The sequence below is a fragment of the Apus apus genome, chromosome 1 (assembly GCF_020740795.1).
Source record: "Apus apus isolate bApuApu2 chromosome 1, bApuApu2.pri.cur, whole genome shotgun sequence".
NCBI lineage: Eukaryota > Metazoa > Chordata > Aves > Apodiformes > Apodidae > Apus > Apus apus.
Genome location: NC_067282.1, coordinates 149,940,628 through 149,960,289, shown reverse-complemented (window position 1 = coordinate 149,960,289; position 19,662 = coordinate 149,940,628). Strand labels below are relative to the sequence as shown.

Genomic DNA, 19,662 nt, shown 5'->3' with positions numbered 1-19,662 from the left:
CTTCGGGGTCCCTGACAGTGTGGACTGTGAGACATATCAGTTTTCCTTCTAAATATAAGCTATTGGGATAAAGGTTTCACTCATTGTGCCAATTCACTGACAAGCAGGCAGCAAATTCAGTGTGCTCTTAAAGCAGTTGCTGTCATATTCCACAGCAACTCAGAAAGTGAGGTGAAACTTTGCTACAGATCCAGTTGACATGACACCCATGGTAGGACTTGGCTCAGCAAGCAAGGCCACTTGAACTGGCACTGGAGCAGGATTCTAGGCAAAGAATGTGTTTGTGTTGGAACAAAGCTGTAGTGGATACAAGTGTTAAGAAGTGATGGGAAGATGATGATGGATGCTTGGAACAGATAGTAACACAGTGATGCCAGGATCCTTGATCCATCTGTCCAGGCGATTCCCCGTCAGCAAGAGCACACTCCCAACTCCTCCCGACAGCCGAAGCAGGTTTGACTTATGTAGTTGGTCAGAACAACAAATTTGATTTATTGTCCTGATTTACACTGAGGTGATGAAGAAAGGGCTGCCCCATGGGCACCCAGACCACACCAACCACTCAATCCACATAACTAATTAGATCCTCCTTCTTGCCACATTTGTCTTTCCCTTTCTGCACCCCAACCTCCTACCAAATTAACACCCACTTCCAATTACCTTTTTCTCATCAGTCACAGTTTCGCTGTATCCAAATTTGGTATTTCTGATACCAAATGCATTTATGTAATCTTGGCATTATACACTATTACTGATAAAATGACCTAGGACCTGCTGGCCTTGCAGGATACTCCTTCCCTCCCTGTCTCCAGTACTCCCGTTCAATTTTCTGTGAAGTTTTTTCATGTAACTCCCCCTTGACCACCTGTGGAATCCAGTCATCTGTATGCTATCTGTAACTTTTCTCAGTTGTTCAGACTGTTATCTGTCATGTCCCGCAATTTCTCATGCCACATCCAGTTGTCTTCTGCTTCTGTTTAGAGTCTGCTACCAACACAGCTGAAGCCACTGCTGATAATGCTGGAACAGACATATGGATAGTGACAGGGTGCACAGTCTCACATCAAACTGCTAGGCCCATGAAGGGACTACTGACCCAAACCAGTAGACTTAGCTTTTATTTCCTGCACAGGGTTATTTCCCAAGTGATTCTTCCTTCCCAGTGCAGGAAGCGCTTGCCGAGGATGAGAAATATCAGTTACAAGGAAGAATACAGTACATTGAAGTGACTCCCTCCGGGGAGAGTGGCAGAGCTTCTTTAGTGCTGAAGGAGACAGAGAAATGGACGACTCTAGAGACATGGGCATGACACCAGTGTTAAGCCTATAAAAGAGGCTGTCCCTTATCCTTCTGCACGAAGCTACTCTGAAGTGTGTCCCCTAAGCAATACACATACCTTCATATACAGATGTTCCTTGCCTGTCGTCCACCACGCACACCTCCTCACGTTTACATCTACATGTCCTCTTCAGGTGGACCACGCCAGCCTCAGGGACCTCAGCCAGCACGGACAAACGCACCTCCGCAACAACGGCTCTCTCCCCAAGGACAGCAGCCCCAGAGTCCGCAGTCCACTTCACCTCAGCAGCAAAGGTCACCTGGATCTCCACAGCAAGTCCGATCAGCAGCTGGGTCCTCTCCAGTGCAGGCTTCCAAGGGAGGTGTGTTCCCTCCACAGCAGCCGAGACCTCCTGCTCAAGGCCGGGCTCCTAGCCAGCCAAGCCCCACTGAAACATCCAAGCAGCAAGCCACTCCACACCCACATCTCAAGTAGGTGCTCTCTTAAACCGCTGGTATCTGTAGATAATAAGCTGTCAAAAAAGTACCCTGAGCTGGCATGAAGAACTTTTCACCTGTTGTCAGGCAGTAGTCCCCAGGGGCAGAGGCCTGGACAACTGTGAATGACTTCAGAGCTTATGGTATAAGAGGCCACTGACCTATTGTCAGGAAGAAGTTGTTCTTGACAACCCTAAAATTTCTAAGATTTCACATTCATCCTCTTCATTGTTAATCATGTGTTCTACCCCAGCCATCTCAGCACAGCGACTACCTTCCCAGCCTCTTTACAGGCTCTCAACAGCACACTGTTGGCCAGAAAGCTCAGCAAGAATCACTCCTGAATGTAGGAGCCTTGCAAGGTTCTCTACTGAACAACTCTTTGCAACTGGTAGCAAAAAGGGGAGGGGGGAAGGGGGCAGGGGGAAGTGGAAGTGGCATTACCCAGTATTTAAAACTCCAGATGGTGTTAAGTGCTCTTCTGGAGCAGAAAACACCACGGCATTATTGTGGATCTCTGGCAGCAGCCTTTGCTGCCACCCTTCATGGAGCACATTTGTCTGGCACTATGGCAGAAAAGATTGGCAAAAAAATGTTTGGTGTTGACAAGAAGTTGATGCAAGAGCAAACTGGTATGAACAGGCCAGACTAAAATATAGGGTAGGAATGAGAAGACAGTTTCTAGGCAGCAGAGGAGTGATGTTCTGGAACAGGCTTTCAGTGATGATTAGCAAGGCAAACCAAGAGCTGTGTACCTAAGGATCAAAATGTTGGTGCTAAGGATCCAGTCACCACAACACACATATTTCAGGTACAAGTCTGGTCTTGTGCTGAATGCCTACTACTGACCAGGAGAAACCACTCAGTGACAAAGCATGGTAGCAGGGAAAATGAGATGTACTTCAAAAGCAGTCCTGATCTGAACTTAAACACTAGCAGATACACACCCAGCAGGAGCTCTGTGGCCAACCAAAAGACCAGCATAACACAGCTGACAAAGCAGAGATGGCAGGGAGGGCAAGCAACAGCACACATGGCAGGTGACCTGGGTACCAACTTGTGGAACCTCTCATGCTCTCACATCTGAAAGGACTGGACGGTCACTCACAATATGGCTGATAAGAGACAGGTGACCCTCAGTATTAATCCATTCTTCTGTATTAGCAGTAAAATTACTTAACTGTTCCTCGTAACAGCTGCACCAGGTGGCAACTGCATACTTCTAATCAGATGTTTTCATGAACACTTACTAGTCTGGACATTGATATTGGAGCCACATCCCCCTATCTCCATCCTCTTCCACACCGACTGCCTCCCCCATTCCTGGATGACTTAGCATATGGAGATTCTCCTTGCTAACGTCTCCTTTTATCCTCGAATATGTCTGTGTGATGCAACACAGAGCACCAGCAACCACCTTTGAACTACCACCTTCTCCTGCTGAGTCTGAACTCCTGTTTTCTATTTCAGCAAATCGCAGTCCCTGACAAACACCTTCAGCATATCTGAATCGTCTCAGCGGGGAAATCCCAATGAAGATGAAGCAAAAGCTGAGACCATCCGCAACCTGAGGAAATCATTCGCTAGCCTGTTTTCCGATTAACAACCCTGCAGCTGGATCTGTGCTTTTGTCAGCTCTCACTCTTCATAGCAGCGCACCTGATGCCATCCTGGAAAACCTTCAGTGGTACCCAGCCATTTACCACTAACACCAGGGTAAAGGGAATTTAGAAAACTGTCATTGTTTTAATACAAAGAAAATATTTGAATAATGGTCTGAAAAGTGACTGTATAAAAGCGGCACTATTTCATTGTGGTTTTTTGTGCATAATCAGAATCCCATCTGTTCAAATGACTGAGCTGTAAAGCAAATTTTACTCTTGCTAACCCCTGTGGATTCAACACAGTTATGACAGTGCAAACTAGATTTTGTTTTGATTTGTCTACAGCCAGTATAATGTCTAACTTCCAACTACCGAATCCTTGTTGAGGTCAAGCTAAAAAAAAATAAAAATACAGGCTTATTTCAGAAACAGATGTCCAAAGACAGTTAATAATAACTATTCATTGACCAATACAGTGAGCATGCTTAAGCATGGAAACACAGTGAACTGTGGAACTTCATTATACCAACTTTATAAATAAAGTCACTTTTCAGAGCAAAACTACATTCAAGTTAAATATGGTACCAGACATCAATAAGCGCCAAAGATCACATGAGCAGGTCATCCAGATGGACTGCTGGTTTGTTCCAGATCACTCTGCTCATAGCAGATAAAATGTCTCTGTTTCATGCCTTGCATTTATGTCCCCGGCACATGATTCCTGAGTTCTGAGAGAAAAATATCATGTTCTAACCCTGTACCCTTAGCTCAAAAATAACCTGAGAAATGGGCCTTCCACAGAAAAAAAACAACTTCTTCCCCTGCCCCTGGAAACACTGGAGTTCAGGTTCACAGTTCACACAAATTCCTGACAAAACCCAGCTAAACTCCAAGCACTCTGGTGACTTGGTCACATCTGGCTAAGTATGTCCCCCAGGAACATGCTTAATTAATAGCAGAGCTGATGAAGTGCACATACTTGTGTGCTGAGTGTTCCATAATACCGAATGGACAGAGCAATGGATTGAAATCCTGTCTCCCTCCTTGAACTCCCATTGACTTTGCTGGGCTGAGTGCAAAACAAATGCAAGGTGACAAACCTGCAACAGAATAGGAAAACTATCCTTTACAAATAAGATGAGCTGGGGTCCATCCAGAGACATCAAGCCATGAGAGGGCATGTATGGGATTTCCCCAAGCAGGTAATGATCTGTGACCACCCCAAAGAATTACTCTTCCAGAGAAGACAAAATGTATTTTTGCCAGATGTGCTTTTCCTCTAAGCCTGCAACACGGAATGAAGCTGTGTTTGAGCACATACACCAGAACTGGGACATGACAAAAAACAGGCATGACACGAGCTAATTCATGATTCAAGAAAACCACCCTGGGTAAATCAATGCGCCTACATACTGCTATTTCTACCCCCTGTGAACCTACCCCTTGCACCACTTTAGTTCTGCTTTTAACACACCGAGAGCAGACAGCAGTCCCCACCCCACCTCCTCGACTTTTCTAGTTTTGTCAAGTACTTTGGTCACAAACTGTGCAAACAGCTTCAAGACCAGACTTTTGGCTTTGTTTCCCTTAGCAACTTCACAGTGATGACACTTAGGAATGCCAAGGGAAGGAAGATCAGCAAGTTAAAAACATTTGAGCGAATGGCCCACATCTTTGCTGTCACTTAAGCAGGGAGATCCCCAAAGCAGCGAAAGCACCAGCAGCATTTGTCATCTGGGAACTTATGATTCACTAGTGGGAATAAAGCCAAACAAGCAATTCCTTCCTGCATAGCACCTGTAATGAACATCTAAATCCAGTGCAGTCATCTGGACCTTGTATGACCTACCCCTGAGCAGGCCTTTACACATATGATGGCTTTTATGACCTGTGCACTTCCAGGCAAGTAACAGCAAAGCTTTTCCAGATTGGCAGGCTCTCAAGAGACTCATCTGGATCAATGATTTATACTTCATATTCAGTATTACAGAACCACCCTATTCCCCAGTGATTTTTTTTTCTAGTTCTATGTTGTCTTTCCAGCTATGCTAAACAGTTTACGATGTAGCATCATAAATATGCATCATTGTCTGAAGAAAAAAAACAGACCCTGCTGTTTTGCACTCTTCAGGAGCAATAAAAGTGACAAATGGCCTTGAGCAAGCCCTGTCCCACTGGCAAGAACAACAGCAGATCAACAGGCTCCACTGTATGGAGAGGAGGTAATACAACCCTGGTGGGAGAGGATTTCCTTCTGTAACACTTCCCTTAGCATGGCTTATGCCTTTCCCTACTAAATGGTCACCAGAGATGCAAAGACAGAAATAGAAGTTGCCTGCCAGAATCCTCAATTGCTCTATAACCTGAATTTTTTAATTGATCTCTCTTACCAACACAACCTATAAAAAAAAAAAGTAACTGGTGACTAGTATAGCATAGCCCCATAAACCGACCCGTTCACCACTGAAACTGCAACAGTTGGATCACTTGCTGATGCTGCACTTGAACACAGCAGGTCTGTCCTTCAAAGAAGCAGTTAACAGGAGAGCACTGTTGACTTGATACCCAGCAGCAACTCAGATCTCTTCATTTGCCTGCTGCTCCCAGCTGTCATCTTTCACAGGACAAGCAAACAGAACAGTGTCCCCCCTCCTCCTAGCTCCAGCTTACAAAAACAAAAACACGCACTCCCCGGCTTCACTTGGTTATTCCTATAGTTCCTGAAGAGCATCTTCAGTTCTATCCACATAACTGCTTTAATGGAAACATTGAGTTAATTTCCCAAGTTGACATAACCCAAGTTAAAATTATGAACTCTCTATCTACAAATGTTCCAAAAATACACTTCTATCTACAACTATGATGCTCACATACTAGACATTGTGGCTAGCAAGAGATTCACAAATACAACCACCCCTTTGATGCAGGGTCTCTATTCCAAAATCCCTACAATCTTAACAAAGCAAGACAGAGAATACAAAGGGTATACTCTCAACTTTATGAATGGGGAACTAAGCTACACCCAAGAGGTACACATGTACCTAACTAGAACAGCTGGAGTTAGAAGGCAGTAAGAAGACAAAAGGAAAGTTGGTGAAGTTACAATTAAACCACAGGACAGGCATGACCCACAGCATGGGATCTTTCTCACACAGCTATGAAAACTGAGCACCTGGTCAGACCTTCCTTTTTGTCCTGCGTGCTTTAATTTTCTTCACGTGGAAGACAGGAAACATGAAGAGATTGGTGTTTGGATACAGCCCAAGTAAGAGCTGAGACACAGATAAGACACCCACCTGGAAAACTAATTTACTTTTTGTTGTTAAGATACAGACTAAGAAACATCTTTACTTTCTTGTATGATCTACATGTGCTATTTCAAGAGGAATGTCACTTGTGTTGCCATGCAACTAAAAGTCTCCTCTAGAGGTAATGTTGAGAAGAACAGCTGTCCTGCTCCAGTAACGGCAGCAGCATTTTCTTCTTTTTCACTAATCACACTCATACTTGGCTTAGGAGCTGGTAAATAAAATAAGTAGCTAGTTTTCAAATATTTCCTCTGGTTCGTTCTCATTTTATACTGTTGGTCCCAAGATACTTTATATTTCAAATCCTATTGTATAAATACAGGTAACTCCTCCTTTAGGAAACTTGACAGTTTAGGAGAAATCAGATTCCTTTATCTTTGGCTCACACTAACTTTATTACAATTTGAGGGGAAAAAAGAAGAAAGGGAGAGTATCTTTAGGTTACTTAGTGGTGTATCTATAAAAAGGTTGAGTACATTTATTCAAAAGCAAGTCTTCAAAGGATTGCTCAAAGGACAAATTCAGCAACAACAACCTGTGGCATCAGCCTGGCAAAAGTACGACAAGGTTGTCTTCACGGCAGAGAGGTCACAACTCCAGAGCGGCATGGGGCATGGCAGCAGAGCAAGCAAGGTGACTGCCATCAAGGCACTGGTACTTCAAGTACCATCAGTGACACAAAATTAATGTAACTCACACACAGAGAGAACACTGTTCCCAGAAAAGAGCTTGAAACAATTGAAATGAGTAAGTCACAAATTATTTCATCGGTTAAAGCTGTAGAACCTTATCTGAATATTATGTGTTTCTGGAGCACTCACCAGATGGACAAAATGGTGCAAGACCAATGCAGTGCAGCTTTCCCTTTCCTTTTATAGTCAGTGGAATATATAGAATCACTGAGCTCTAAGAAGCCTAACTACACACTCAAATGAAAACTGCTGGAACAAGGTAATTCAACCACTGCAAGCAAGCATTCAAAATTAAGGCTAATCCTGGTACTGAAGGGAAACCACTGTCCCCCAGCTTGATCAATACATACTCTTGGGTGTTTAATCATGGCAGGATTTGGATTGGTAGGCTGTTGCTGTGAAGCATAAAAGGGAAGAAAGAAGAAATACAACTTTTGACAGCAAAATAAAGTGTTATATTTTACTTCTGTAAAGTGGAGTTAACGGCAGAGCTTCCTGATTCTACTGAAGTCAATTTATTTTATACAAAACAAGAAGATGAGTCACTGAAATACCACCTGAAAAAGCACGTAAGTATTACTGATTAAATAGCTTGTACTTAATAGGAAATGTCATTTCTACTGTTGGAATTTCAAAAAGATTTTAGAAAAAAATATCAGCTGTCACAACAGTCATCAGTAGCACTTACATTTACAGAAACACTGAGATCAATCAGTTTAAAAAAAATATGTAGTAAATTAAAAGTTCTAACAAAGGTTAGTCACATTCCAGTCTTCCTTTATGTGAGCTCCAGCATCAGCCTGCAGATCTCATCAGGAGACTTTTAACAGTGGTCTTGTTAGTTCTCATTAGTTAATAAGACAACACTTGAAAGGTGCTCATTCAACACTTCCTCTTAGCAAGAGATATTTTGATACTTAAGTAATGGAATTAAATTGAATTTACTGCGGTAAAGTGAGAATTTATTCTGCCTTCTGCTGTGATCCCATTTCCACTGCTACCAGGTCAACCTATTTAATTCCTTAAGCAAGTCAGACCCGAGGAAGATTTATTTTTGCACCCATTTTAGTTCACACACAGTAAATGCAGCCAGGTACTAGTGCTCCTTATTTGTAAAGTCAAGAAGAAAGACAAGTTTTGCTGCTGGTTCTTTGTAAAATTGTTCTGCTTCTGTTCAGATTTCAGAGTTGCACTGTAGCATGATTTTACTCAGTTGTTTGTAAAACAAATTGATTTGTGTTCTAACATACCCACTGTAAAGAAAATCCCTTTCCTGTATTCTTTGTGTATTAAGTAACAATACAAAAATGCTTTTTACCTAATAAAACATTAAAGGAAAAAGGAAACATCTTTGAAAACTTCTACGAACTCACATCTACCATAACAGTGGTAGGATCCTGTTCTATGTGGAACATGGTAGAACTTTTGTTAATAATGACTATTAGCCAGGTAGTTTTGAAACTGCACCATTTTTTCCTGGCAATTTAATAAAACTCTTCAAATAAGACAGCCAAGTATAGGGTTTGTATTTAAAGTGCTCTTTATCTGATGCAGCAAATATTTGGCTGGTATCCTTCTGGTCTCTTAAGTAGAGCTTTATGGATGATTAAGGGAGGGAGGAAGCAGAACAAACTGCTCTAAATTGTAGCTCTTTGTGAAAAAGACCTTAGTGCCAGGTGGTACAATATTACCAGAGCATAAAACAAACCCAGCCTTTGTGGTTGACACATGCACACCTGTTCTTGCCACAATCTGAAGAGAAGGCAGATGTTAGTGCCTGGGATTTGCAATCTCCTGCAGTTAGAAAGCAAGCTCAGGGACTAGAAAACTCACTGAGGAAGAAGCAGCAATCAAATGAACGCACGGCGAATGTCCGTGGGGCGGCCCCGGCTAGGTCTAGGTGGAAACCTGTCAGTAGGACCAGCTCGTCCTGGAAGTGTAGGATTTGCTCCAGGCAAGGAGCCAATAGGATCAAAATGTGGTCTGAATGGAGGAAACTGGCCTGGTGCTTCTCCTGAGCCAGGAATTAGTGAGTTAATTGGGTCTCCAACATATGGAAGTGTTGGTCTCTCATCATATTCTCCACCAATGATCATTGGGGGATAGATTGGGTTTGATGGAAATGGATTGGGAGGAAAAGGATTAGGATAGAATGGGTTGGGATGAAAGGGAATTGGATGAGGTGTAGGGGGCAGAAACATCATGTGTCTCCATCTCAGGGCCTCCTTCTTCTGTTTCAACTTTTTCTTGTATAGCTGCAGACAGAAACAAAGCTCTGTAAGTGCTTAATGTTCCAGCTTTAGCAACTGCACTCAGTTCTGCAACACTTCTAAGAAAAGCACTCCTCACCACTGTCAAACCAAGAACAGCAACTTCTCTGCCTGCCAAAGACCAAACACAGCATCTCCAGAAGACCCCTAACCCACAATCTGGGCACTAATGCTGTTTTCTTCTACTCTGACACAAATTCAGCATGTGTACAGTGAACACCACACTTTTAAACTCAAATTTAATTCAAAGTTACTGTCTCCCAAAGTCTGTTTCACCCCCTTAGCCCAAGAAGACTCATCTCAGAGATATTATATTGAAAAGCCACCTACTTCTTTCCAGTCTGTTTCACGAGGCCTTGCAACAGGATCTATAAAGAGAAGCAAAAAATTAATGATTTTTTACCAAAATAACGTTTATTTGAAAAATTACATTGATTTTTAAGTAGCGTTCATGCTACAGATGCCCACAGTTTTGTCAGAACTTGCAGAAGAATCAAGAGATTGAAGAAAACTTTTGGTTAATACACTTTTCATCAAGATAACGCATCTTAAAAAGCTCCAGGACTATTCAACAGGTAATTTACTTGCACACCCATTCTACATAAAGCATTCTCCAAAACCTACTCAGCAAGTAGAGAAATCCCAGAAATACTGTCCCCATCTTTGACTTCTAAGAGCACTTCCCTTTATTGCTTTTTGTCTTTAATCTCTTGTGAGAAAGTATAGCAGGAATATCCCTTCCTTCTACTTCCTAATGCCTGCAACAGCCAGTACACCAAGGTAGCCAGAAAAATCGATGACAACAAGGCAAGTCTGCACCACACAATGGTAACAACTATGTGATGTATTAGTAATGGTTCACCAGATTGTAGTTAGTTTTTGTGGCAAAAAACTGCACATCCACCTGAACTACACCTAACCAACTGTACTGGTTAGCATCACAAATGACTTTACTTACTCAGTGTTTAAAAATCAGCAGTGGTTGCCTGAGAAGCCTTTTATCAGAAGGTGTCAGACCTAATCCCTAAGCTCACATGAGAATGTAATTAAAAAAACAGGTGTCTCACATTACCTCGAAAATCACGCAGGTACATAAACCTCCAGAGAAGCTGGTCATTTGAAGCTGTGTAAAGATCACGGCAAACAGCAGAGAGAGAGATGAGTGAACGGACATCCAGAAGTCTGAAAATCCGAAGTTTGAGCTCAAGAGGAAGGACCACTAACCCAAACACATCTGGCAAGTTGAGAGCTACAAAGCAAAGAAGAAACAGAAGCATTACCTCAGCGGTGCAAAGTTTACTCTACCTCTAAAGATCCTAAAAGCAAGAAAGGAAATTACATTCTTTCCCTTAAACCATTTGTCTTTGATGCCTGAGTCACACCACTTTTCTTGGAAAGTAGTGACGTGTCTGCTTATAAAACAGATCTCTTGCAACTCTAAGTACATTACAGAGTGCACAAAATAAGGGAAATTGCACTTCATACTGACCACTATTAGCCACTGTATGTTTAAGAAACATTCCACACACCTAACTAAGTGTATAGGCTACCAAACAAAGGAATAGGTAAAGAAAAAAAAGACTGGCCCAACTTCATAAGCCCACAAAAAATATGCTTCACATAAAACCTTCCCACACTGAAGTCTAGAGGGAATTCCATTGAATAGTCTTCTGAATAGAAAGCTGAGACTTTCATGGAAATACCTATGCAGAGAAAGCCTGGCTTCCCACTGCTCCACAAACACCAGCTTGGGTTATCTCCTACCATCCTTTCCAAGCTCTCAAAGACCAGTTACTGAGACCATTCCTGGGGTTAGACTTCCAAATAGAATGCTATATAATTTTTTCTGCTTTGATGCAAGAAAAGGATCAAAACTATAGAACTACTGCCACAAAATTACTGTGATACAATTTTCAAAACTGTGTGGAAGTGAAGTGTGGGACTGTGGAAGAAGTGTGGAAAACAGCCATTCCACTTAAGTCTCTTAAGTGAGACTACAATCGCCAAAAATTAAAATCAGGAATTAATTATTATATTAACATCTTCTGAGAAACAAATATTAATACAGTTTATTTAGAATGTATAAATTACCTAATGCTTAATCTTTAATACCCATCACTGAACAGCTGTTCCTAACACTTCTCATTCAAGGAACCCCTTCCTTCCATCCTGAAAAAATGAAGTACCATCTCTAATTATAAATATTTTCTCTTACCTTGCCGGGCAGCAGCCAGAAGAGAATAAACCAGTTGGTCTTTAAAGAGACGGGATAATTTCTGAAGGTCTTTGTAAACTCCTGCAACCTTTTCTAACAAAGAAGAGAGTTTAAAAGCTTAACTTCTGGATGTTATAACGCAAAAATCGTGTAAGAGCAGAATTATGGTTTGCTTATAAAGACAACACCTATGTTGTAAATGCTTGCAATATTCATGTTTCTGAAAGGAGTATTTTTCCATGCTCTAAAGAAACAGGTGCCAGAAAACTCCACCATTATAAGGACACATTTCAGTGCTCAAGTTATTCTACTAAAGCCTTTTGACTAGTCTTGTATATCAGTGGCTGGGGCTACCCAGGATACAGTGTAGAACACTGAGTCAGCCTCAACTGCCAACAAAGCAGCTCATACATATTTCAGAGAACAAAAGGCTAGTCAGGTCTGTGCTCATAAGGATCCACATTTATCTGCTCTTCTCTCCTCCCCTGCCTTAGTGTTCCTTAAATTTTCACATTCTGGAGAGACTATGTGGTCAGCACATCTTTTCTGACAAAAACAATGTAACAGTTATGGTGCCATAACCAGAGTGCAGGTGCTATCAGCCTTTGAAGTTCTAAACTGCCAGGCAGAATAGTGATATAATACTGCACTGCTGCCCCAGAGATCCACACATATGCTTAGGACATCATCAATAACAGGCTTATGGGCCAAAGTATGACTCAGGCTTTGCAAGACTCTTTCCTTGGACAGTTAATCCAATAAATTCAAACTGTTTCAAATGCAAAATGTGAGTAAATTGCTACACTGAATTCCTTTTGCCACAAAATTATTACTCACCCAAATGGTAACCGCCTTTTTATTTTTCTTGTCATTCTTTACTTATTTCATGCTCTACTGAAGTAAATCCTCCTTTACTTTTCAGTTTACTACTAAGAATATCCTAGGTTAATCATACCTGGCTCCTGAAAGCAAATGAAGGATGCTGGCAATAGTTGTATTCTCTTAACACCTTTAATCTCTTTGTTGATTTTTAATGTTGCTGTTAATAGAAAAAAAAAAAAAAGACATTTCAAAATTTAGAAGAGGTTAAGAGATGACAAAGATCACTTCACTACTGTCTTACTCTTCAAAGTTTTACCTTCTTCCCTTACCAGATTCCCTCAAGGAAAATACCATACTACATCAAGCAGCTAGACAAATAAAAACTTCAGAAAAATAAAATGGAACTTAAACCAGGAGAGAATAAACAAAGATCCTGGCAACAGAAACCAAGCATTGTTTTCAATGATTCTATCTTGTGGAAGAGACGTAACACAGTTAAAGAGCTACAAAGGGAGCCATTATAAAGATTTCATTAAAAATGCAATAACCAGAGAAAGAGTCAAAAAGCTTACTATAAGAGCACTATATGCATGGTAGTTTGAATACTGTCCTAAATGTAACCTTAACCTGACTTGGTTAAAATATCTGATAAGCATGTGTGCACATTCTGAGAAAATCTATGTATTTATACAAATTGGCATAATCAGTTACAAGTTTTACAAATAAACATAAAAATTTTAATTTAAGGTGTCTTGAAAGTAAAACCAAGTCCTAATTCAATATCGGTTCTGCAAAAACATGGAATTACTCAAATGCTAAATAAAATATGAAAAAGGAAAAAGAAAAAAAGAAACCAATATTAAAAAACCTCCCAAAGAACCCTCAGTGTTACAGATGTTGCTTTAAAAAATTAGAGTTCCCTAAATTTTCTGAAGTTAATAGCTTCAACTAATAACATTTTTGAGACCACAGAAACTGTTACTGTGCTACAGGAATGATTATACCTTAAAGCTAAAGAATACATAGGCTGGAAGTTGCTTATAGGTCCTGCGAAGTACACTCTACAACGCTGCAATAAAAAGGCCAGCTGAATGCCCTAAGGATTGATCTGTTATAATTAGAGAGAGAGAAATGGTTAACATGGAGAAAGGAAATGCCAAGAATATTCAGCATCAAGAAGAGGCATCTCTTGCACTTCTGCAACCTGGATAATCAAGGTGCGGTTCTAAACAGAGTGCACAAGAGTACATATAAGTTTTCTCTTGCTAAACAATGTGCATCCAGGATAAAAACTTGACCAACTTACCATTAATAGCAACAAGTTCTCCCAAAGGCACACAAGTCAAACCAGCAGAACCTTCTTCGCAAAGGGGATGCGTGTACTGTAGCTTATAAACACCATTCCCTCTCCATTTCTCTGGCATGGACACTGCCTTGGCTTCTGTTCCCTAAAAACACACAGAGATCACACACTGCCATACTTTAGCCGTGCTCCAAGATTGAGGGGTGGAAAAAGAGAATTAGAAGTTAGGAAATGCCAGCATGATGCTTGCAATTCAACTTCTAGTATAGTCCCAAAGCACATTACGACACAGACTATGATTATATACTATTCTTACAAGACTAACAGCAAATCTAAGGTGAAGTTTAGTTATTTTCTGTTCTGTCCCAGTCTGTGACAGGAAAGGTTAATCAGTGAGCACTCACACCTCTTTCTTTGAGACCTGTACTTCATTCTGTCATCCATTCCAGCATTCTGACAGCTCCTATATGTACATTAATTTGCTGTGTAAGAAACATGTTATTGCACCTTTTCTGTGAACTTACGACGTCTGATGGGACTTGAAGAATCACCACTTGAAATTAATTTGAAAGATCTAACAATTCTCCCTTTCAATTTTAGTAAGAAAAGGCTCAGAGGGAATCCCAGAGAGAGATACAACATAACCACAAGTACAAGTAGACACTCTTAAATCTGCACAGCAATCATTTAACCTATTTCCAAGCCTACTCATTGATATAAACTTTCTTCCCAGTGGCAAATGTATTCTTCAGATAGTATTTCAGGCTTTGGGAGTGCAACTAACTTAGCAGAAATTTATGAAATTGGTACTGGGCAAACAGACACCTAAACTGATGCCCTGCATGTGCTTAGTCAACCTCACCACAAGAAAAAAAACATGAGAATTTAAACACCTTCCCTAACACCAAGTCTTTTTTTGCATGTTCAGCCACATATTTGTAAACACACAATGCAAATCTGAAAATCAAAGGGGAAAAGGTGAATGCGTACATTGTACAGAGGTCCTACAATAGGTACTTGAGCACGATACCTCTGTAGGGTAGTGGAACTAAAGCCTAACTGAGCTCAGTTGAAGGTAATACAGAATTGGAGACAACATTTTGGCAGACCTACCTAGGCCTTGTTAGCCACCATTTGAACAGGATACCATTGAGATGACACTGATGCTTAAGACAGCGCTTCAAGGAGCAGCTACTACTTAAGCACATCTACACAAGCTCAATACTATAAAGCAGAAACAGAAGGTTATTAGCTGGGTCCTAGTAAGACTGAAGACTGAAACACAGAGGAAGGCCTTTTATCTCACACCTAAAAGCTGCTGTAGTCTTTAGACTAAAGGCTTACTGGTCAGGGAAATGAGAGCAGCTAATACATCAGCAGCCCCTGCTGCTGACTGACAAAGGCAGAAGCAGATCATCAGACACATCTTCTATCACACATTCCCATGACATTCTGCAGCTTTCTCAAACTGAGCAAGAAATTTTCTGATTGGTTGAGCACCTACCTGAGGTACATAGCCTGTCTCCATCATGAGAAGATGTACTAGAACTATCAAGGCATCAGTGGCACTGGTACACTCAGCAGAAAGGTAGAGCGTCTCTAAAGAATGTGGTATTTCACCATCAGCTGCTTCACTGCACAGCATGGGTTCGGAGGGATAGGAACCTGTGCCTTCTTCCAGGTCAACATCTTCTGGGACTAATCCAGAGGGAAATTCTAGGCTGGATCCTGCCTTCAAGGGATAGCAAAACATACCTTAATTCAGAAAACTACACCTCTACATACATCAGTATTATTTGTCTACTTACTCCAGTCCTCATGGACACCAAGTCCATTCTACTGATTTCTCTGAAAGTTTCATAGACTTGTTTCAGCATCATTTTCTACCATTCCAGCTGAAGCCTGGGATTATATATATAGCTTCTCTATTTTTTTATACTTAGAATGCAAGCCCTTCATAAAAGGGTCTGTTATTTTATTACATATACTACTTTAAGACAAAGAGCTAATGATTTATTAAATCCCCATCAGAATTTCCACCACAAACACAGGAATAATTTAGTCACTGTAGTACCATTGTTTATTTAGATATAGCTAACAAGCACAGCAAGTAACCAAAATGGTAACTTGGACCACTTAGAAACACAATTAGCCTAAACAGCTGGAAGAAAACCCAACCCATAATCAGTGGAGTCTATCTGCTGACACTTGAGGAGCACTGTGGTTTTGTTGCGGCTTCCTTTCTTCGAGCAGAAAAAAAAAAAAATCACACTGTATTATTGCATTAACTGATAAAACTACCCACAGACACATTTAAAAAATTAGTGAATGAAGAGTAGATTTACCTAGGAGAACGGTTGGAAATGAAGAAAAAGGGGTCTAAAGGAGCTATAGCTACTTTTCCCCCACATCCATGCCCAACGACACAAGACACCCTGATGTTTGTATGAGGCTGGCATGGCCAAGCAGCCATGGAACCTCCCTTCTCTCACTAGAAGCAATGGACGTAACTCCAGTTAAATATGTATTTTCAGGCTTCTAAAGCTATTCTATAATAATGTTTGGTTGCTTGGAAATTTTCCTGACATTTCTCACCACAACAGTGGAGAAAGATGTGAGAATCTTTCAACTTGCATTCAAATATTAAGCAAATATGAAACTGAAGGAGCACAGCTTACTATGGGCTGAAAGACATAAGGACCTTTACACCCACAGCATCGTAATTACTGCTCCTGACAAGCATCAATGGGACAACAGCCCAACTACATTTTCTTTCATTACTTAGAACTCTTTTTATCCTAAATCTTAATTTTCTTATGTTAAAACAATATTTGAAAAGACCTCATATAAAAGCTGCATTAAGGGACGTTTAGCACTTTAAATTCTTTCCAAAACTACAACAAAACAAAAAAACAACCTACTTGCTTTGAAAGAATGTCGGAATGCAATTTCATCCCAACTTTTCTGGCTCCTGGCTAAAATAGAGAGGGCTGTATAACGAGATAAACCATGACACTAGGCTGTACTTACAGAGTCTCCTCTAGGAAGAGTCCACTCACCACAGGACTCAGCAGTAAGTAGGAGCTGTTACCTACATAACTATTCCATCTACTTTCACAATGGAAACAAACCACTGAGTAATAGGAAAAAATGTGCTCTACTAGCTGAATGAAGCATCCGGGGTCCTACAGATGAACACCTACCAAGCATGAGGCAGGAGCTACCTCAGCAACACAACCTCCAAGCACAAGACAAGTCTCACTCTACAGCAGGTTGTCTGAATCACAGGTCACTGTTCTAACCCCTTAGAAAGGGATCATGCACTTGTCTTCTGAGTGGGATTTCTGACAGGCAGTGCCAGTCACATCTGTTCAGTACCTAGATTCAGTTTCCTCAAGAACACAGCGCTGAGGCAGGTAAGAAACACGATGGAACATGTACTATCCAAGTGCATGTTCCAGCAAAAACATCCATTCCTGTAGAAATGTCAGACCTGAAACATGTGACTCTGAACTAGTGTCTGTGTCACAGGTAATATACAATGAATAGAGGCAAATTTCCATCCAAGTAACTGGCTTTATATTACACAAGAATAAAATGCCAAATACTCTTTCAAAAAGATTCTCTACTGTACAGTACAGCAACAGGCATAGTAAGATACCTGCTTTTTTGCCTTGTGTTGTACAGGGCAATTCTCACGTACTTACCCTCTCATCATGTTTCTGAACTTCCACTTGAGCTTTCTGGTTGTCAGATTGCTCATTCTGCCCTTCTTCTTTTGGACTGCTGGCCTGACTTTTACTGGGCATCAAGGTGGACGGCTCATGACCATTCTGAAGTGGGGGAGGAGGAGAAGGAGGTAGGCTGGGTTGTCCATCTGCTTCTTCTAGTAATAAGCATATCAAATCACCAGAAACAATCCCATATGAAGCTAAGGTCTTATGATCCTCTGTGAGAGCATCTTTTCTGTTCAATGTTATTGAAAACTTGGTATCAGAACTGCAAAACAGGAAACAAAAAAAGATGAAACATGGTTGGCTGCACCTTAGTAACTGCACACGTGTAGTTAGAAATGCATATTGCATACTACTATATTACTACAGCGTGGGTTTTAATCCATTAAAATTTAGCTATACAGTAAAGAAAGAGTGAGGAAAAATACAATACAAAATTATTTCCCCCATATTTCTCTCCAAGTATGTCCTAAGTAGCTGTAGCTGCTTGGCAGGTTTAGCTTCATTTGCAATGACAGCTCACTCAACAGTTACGAAGGAAAGCAAACAAGTGCCTTCCAAATGAGACACGACAACTAGCAAAACAAGTTTTAAATAAACTACTGGCTTGGATTATTTAAAAACATGATAGTTTTGCAGACTCAGCCTCCTTGCTTTCTGATTAAGCCAAACACTCATTTAAAAAGGTCAGCAGCTGGCCTACACCATGCTAGTTGCAAGTGAGGGTAATATGAAAAGATGCTTTAGGGCAAGCACTTACCAAAAAAAATCCCAAATAAAAATGAAACAGGTTAGCACGAGAGGAGCCTGAACACACCCACTGTGGCAAGACAAGCAGTAACTTCAGATTTCTCCTGCCTGCAGTACTACGCAGCACAGTGCGATGCTATCAAGTGTGACTTTCACCCGGGAAACGTTAGCACCTCGTACCTCATTAAAGGTCTGTGAGTACAGAACCTTCAACCACCATCAGAAAACCAGCCCCTTCTGCAGCCGTCTCTTACACCGATTTTGCAGACTTGACTCGCCTATAAAGGCTGCCGCGGGCTCCCCACAGATAAATCGTTTTACAAAATTTAAGCCCAGAGATTCTCTTTAAGAAAACTGCAAAACTACAAAACTCACACCCACACCCACCTACCGCCACAGGGAACCTTAAGTCTGGCCTGACTGAGCTGCAATCCGCATTTCAGAGCTGAGCGTCTCCCCCAGTTTCACCTTCCTGCCCCACCGCCAGCAGCCGCGACCCCGCGCCCCGCCGCAGGCCCTGTGGGACGGCGCCCGGCAGCCAAGGCCTTCGGGGAGAACCTCCAGGCCGACCACCCTCCCGCCGGCGCCGCACGCAGGCCCACCGTCCGCCTGGCCCCGCACCGGCAGCGCCGCTCGCCCTCCGCGCCCTCCCGCCCGGCCGGCGGGGGAGCCGCGCACCCCCGGGGACCACCGGCACCCGCGGAGGCCCCCGCACCGCCGCGGCCCGCCCGGCAGGGGGCAGCGGCGCGGCCGCGGTGCGGGGTCAGGCCGCGGGAAGGCGGGCCGGGCCCACCCCGCTCCCGCCCCCGCGTGGTGCGGACCCGCGCCGGGGCGCCCCTCCCCGCGGCGGCGCGGCTCGGCTCGGCTCGGCTCGGCTCGCCCCGCCACGCTACCTGTACCCCCAGGCGGGCAGCAGGGCCCGGCGCAGCTGCGCGCGCAGCTCCCCCAGCGTCGGCTCCGCCCCCTGCACCTCCAGCGGCGCCGTTCGCTTCTGCACCCGCACCCGGAGCTTCATGGCGGCGGCGGCGGCGGGTGCGGCGGGTCCCCGCGCTCCCCCCCCCCCGGGCGCGCCGGAGCGGGCCCCGCCGGCCGGCGGACGAGGGCGATGGCGGGGGCGGCGGGAGGCCGCGGCGGGCGCAAGGGCTGCCGGGGCGTGCCGTTGTTTTGGTCGGCGCGGCCCCGCCCCCC

General features: G+C 42.7%; 2 protein-coding genes across 3 annotated transcripts in view; one reads left to right on the top strand and one right to left on the bottom strand.

The window, feature by feature from the left end:
- The window catches only part of SYN3 (synapsin III), a 198,778-nt gene extending 195,255 nt beyond the window's left edge, over positions 1-3,523 (top strand). Inside the window, exons 14-15 of the mRNA XM_051624297.1 lie at positions 1,473-1,770; positions 3,247-3,523. Of these exons, the coding sequence (XP_051480257.1) occupies positions 1,473-1,770; positions 3,247-3,379 (431 nt within the window). The 3' untranslated portion in view covers positions 3,380-3,523. The remainder of the gene's footprint in view (positions 1-1,472; positions 1,771-3,246) is intronic.
- A 4,289-nt stretch (positions 3,524-7,812) lies between these two features.
- On the bottom strand, positions 7,813-19,637 carry FBXO7 (F-box protein 7). 2 transcript variants are annotated; one of them, XM_051625566.1, is made up of 9 exons: positions 19,368-19,637; positions 17,698-17,989; positions 15,495-15,722; positions 13,994-14,135; positions 12,821-12,904; positions 11,866-11,958; positions 10,723-10,899; positions 9,981-10,018; positions 7,813-9,635 (listed from the first exon to the last, which is right to left on the bottom strand). In XM_051625566.1, exons 1-9 carry the CDS (start codon positions 19,487-19,489, stop codon positions 9,231-9,233), a joined length of 1,581 nt encoding a protein of 526 aa, XP_051481526.1. In that variant the 5' UTR covers positions 19,490-19,637; the 3' UTR covers positions 7,813-9,230. The 2 variants fall into 2 exon arrangements, with proteins under 2 accessions (XP_051481526.1, XP_051482395.1); XM_051626435.1 differs by having other exon boundaries at positions 19,374-19,612.
- Positions 19,638-19,662: the final 25 nt, after the last annotated feature.